This window comes from Orycteropus afer, unplaced genomic scaffold (genome assembly GCF_000298275.1).
Source record: "Orycteropus afer afer isolate SDZICR_OR568_19922 unplaced genomic scaffold, OryAfe1.0 scaffold00087, whole genome shotgun sequence".
NCBI classification, from domain to species: domain Eukaryota; kingdom Metazoa; phylum Chordata; class Mammalia; order Tubulidentata; family Orycteropodidae; genus Orycteropus; species Orycteropus afer.
This window is the reverse complement of record NW_006921674.1, coordinates 8,635,114-8,637,019: the sequence shown is the minus strand read 5'-3', so window position 1 is coordinate 8,637,019 and position 1,906 is coordinate 8,635,114. Positions and strand designations below refer to the sequence as shown.

Genomic DNA, 1,906 nt, shown 5'->3' with positions numbered 1-1,906 from the left:
TCCTTCCAAGGAGTGGCTGGTGGGTTTGAACTGCCAGCCTTCTGGTTAGCAGTCAAGTGCTTTAGGCACTAGGCTACCAGAGCTCCTATATATACATGTATATACATGTATATGTATGTATGCATATATCTGTTATACAAAAGTCAGGCTGTGTGATGTGTAAGTAACAGACCCATGGATGCTAAAGACCAATTTGACCATTCCAGCATATTAATCATGATCCATCTCTCTGCAATGTATATAAAGAGACTACAATTATTTGGGCAGTTGTTTAAGATGTTTTAGACTATTGTACTGTTTGTAAATTAAAGAACACAGAATGTGGGAAATGCAAAGACTGGAGGAAAAAATGTATCTGCCTTCATAATATTAAGTTCTACGGAAAATTAATTTTGAAAATTATTTCTGAATATCTACTAATAGATTTTGTTCAACATATTAAAAACCAAAAAAAAACAAACCCACTGCCATGGAGTTGGATCCAACTCCTAGCGACCCCTCCTTGGGTTTCCAAGGTGGTATCTCTACCCAACCTTCCCTCCGAGGAGTGACTGGTGGGTTTGAACTGCCAGCCTTCTGGTTAGCAGTCAAATGCCTTAGGCACTACTCCACCAGAGCTTCTGTTCAACATATTAGAAATATTTTAATGTCAGTGATATATTTCTTATTAAAGTATCATTTTAAGCATTTACTAGGTACATCTAATCTTTCTTACCATCATCTTTTCACTTCCTGAAACAAGGGAGTACCATTCCTAAAACTGTATGAAGTAGCTGAGTATCATGATATTAACTTATGTGTCTTTTAAGTCAGCATTCTCCCAGAACCTGTCTAATTTAATTGAAATAGCTTTGCCTGTGTAAACTTGTCCTTTGTTTAAATAAGATTTCACTGTTTAGTTTTGCCTTAAGCAAACGCAGCCTTTTGTTTGTCCATAAAACATTTGATTAAATGTATAGACTAATTTGAATAGCTTCTCATCACTGCACACAGATCATTGGCAGTTGCCCTTTTGCTAGTGTTCGGTGTATTGTTTCCATTGAAAACCAGGGCCCTCCCTTTAGCCTGCTCTTTGGAAAAAATAAATTTTTGGCAAGAAAACCTTCTATCTTCTAACCGTTATTGATTTGAAATTTGAAAAAGACTATGCAGCTCATAATGCTCTTGATTCAGTGGATTATATAAGTATTTGCCCTCAAGGAGCACTAAGTTTTTCTTTTTTCCTGGATACAAGTATTATCTGACTATCTTTGCCCTAAAATAAGCTTAGTATCTGGCCCTTTCTAGAAATTATTATTCAGTGAATGCTATAGGAGGTTCGATTTGCTCCCTTCAACTCAAACTCTGGTTTGTTTTCTCAATATTTATTAGCAGGATAGAGCCATAATGGTTGGTTTTATTTATTTTTTTGTTAAGGATAACATCAGATTCCTAATGGTGGGAAAGTGTCATCATGTTCTTGTGACATACATATTTTTCCTGTTCAGGCAATGCTGGATGTGGCTGCAAACCAGGCCTGGCTGGTGACTGTCCTGAATATCACCAATCTAGTCCAGATGGTCATTCAGGGTCGGTGGTTGAAAGACTCTTCCCTTCTTACACTACCAAACATAGAACAGCAGCATCTTCACCTTTTCAGGTCAGTGTATTGTTTTGTTTTGTTTTTTGGTCACTGTTTTAATTTTAGTTTATTATTACAAAAAATTCTTTTTTCCATATGTAAAGTCATTTGAATTTCATGTTGTGTCCTAAAATGTGGATTCTTTACAGTGAAAACACCTGTTTCCCATAGGGAGACATGGCGTAGTGAAGTCACATACTTACTTGGAATTTAATCTTCTATTCTTAGCTGAACCACAATTCATTTTAACCTCCTCCTCCTCTAACTTCAACAAAAAAAAAAAAA

At 36.1% G+C, this 1,906-nt stretch overlaps 1 protein-coding gene across 1 annotated transcript in view; it reads left to right on the top strand.

The window, feature by feature from the left end:
- Nucleotides 1-1,906, top strand: part of ASCC3 (activating signal cointegrator 1 complex subunit 3) — a 515,455-nt gene that overhangs the window by 501,671 nt on the left and 11,878 nt on the right. The window contains exon 37 of the mRNA XM_007942265.2: nt 1,488-1,639. Within this exon, the coding sequence (XP_007940456.1) occupies nt 1,488-1,639 (152 nt within the window). The remainder of the gene's footprint in view (nt 1-1,487; nt 1,640-1,906) is intronic.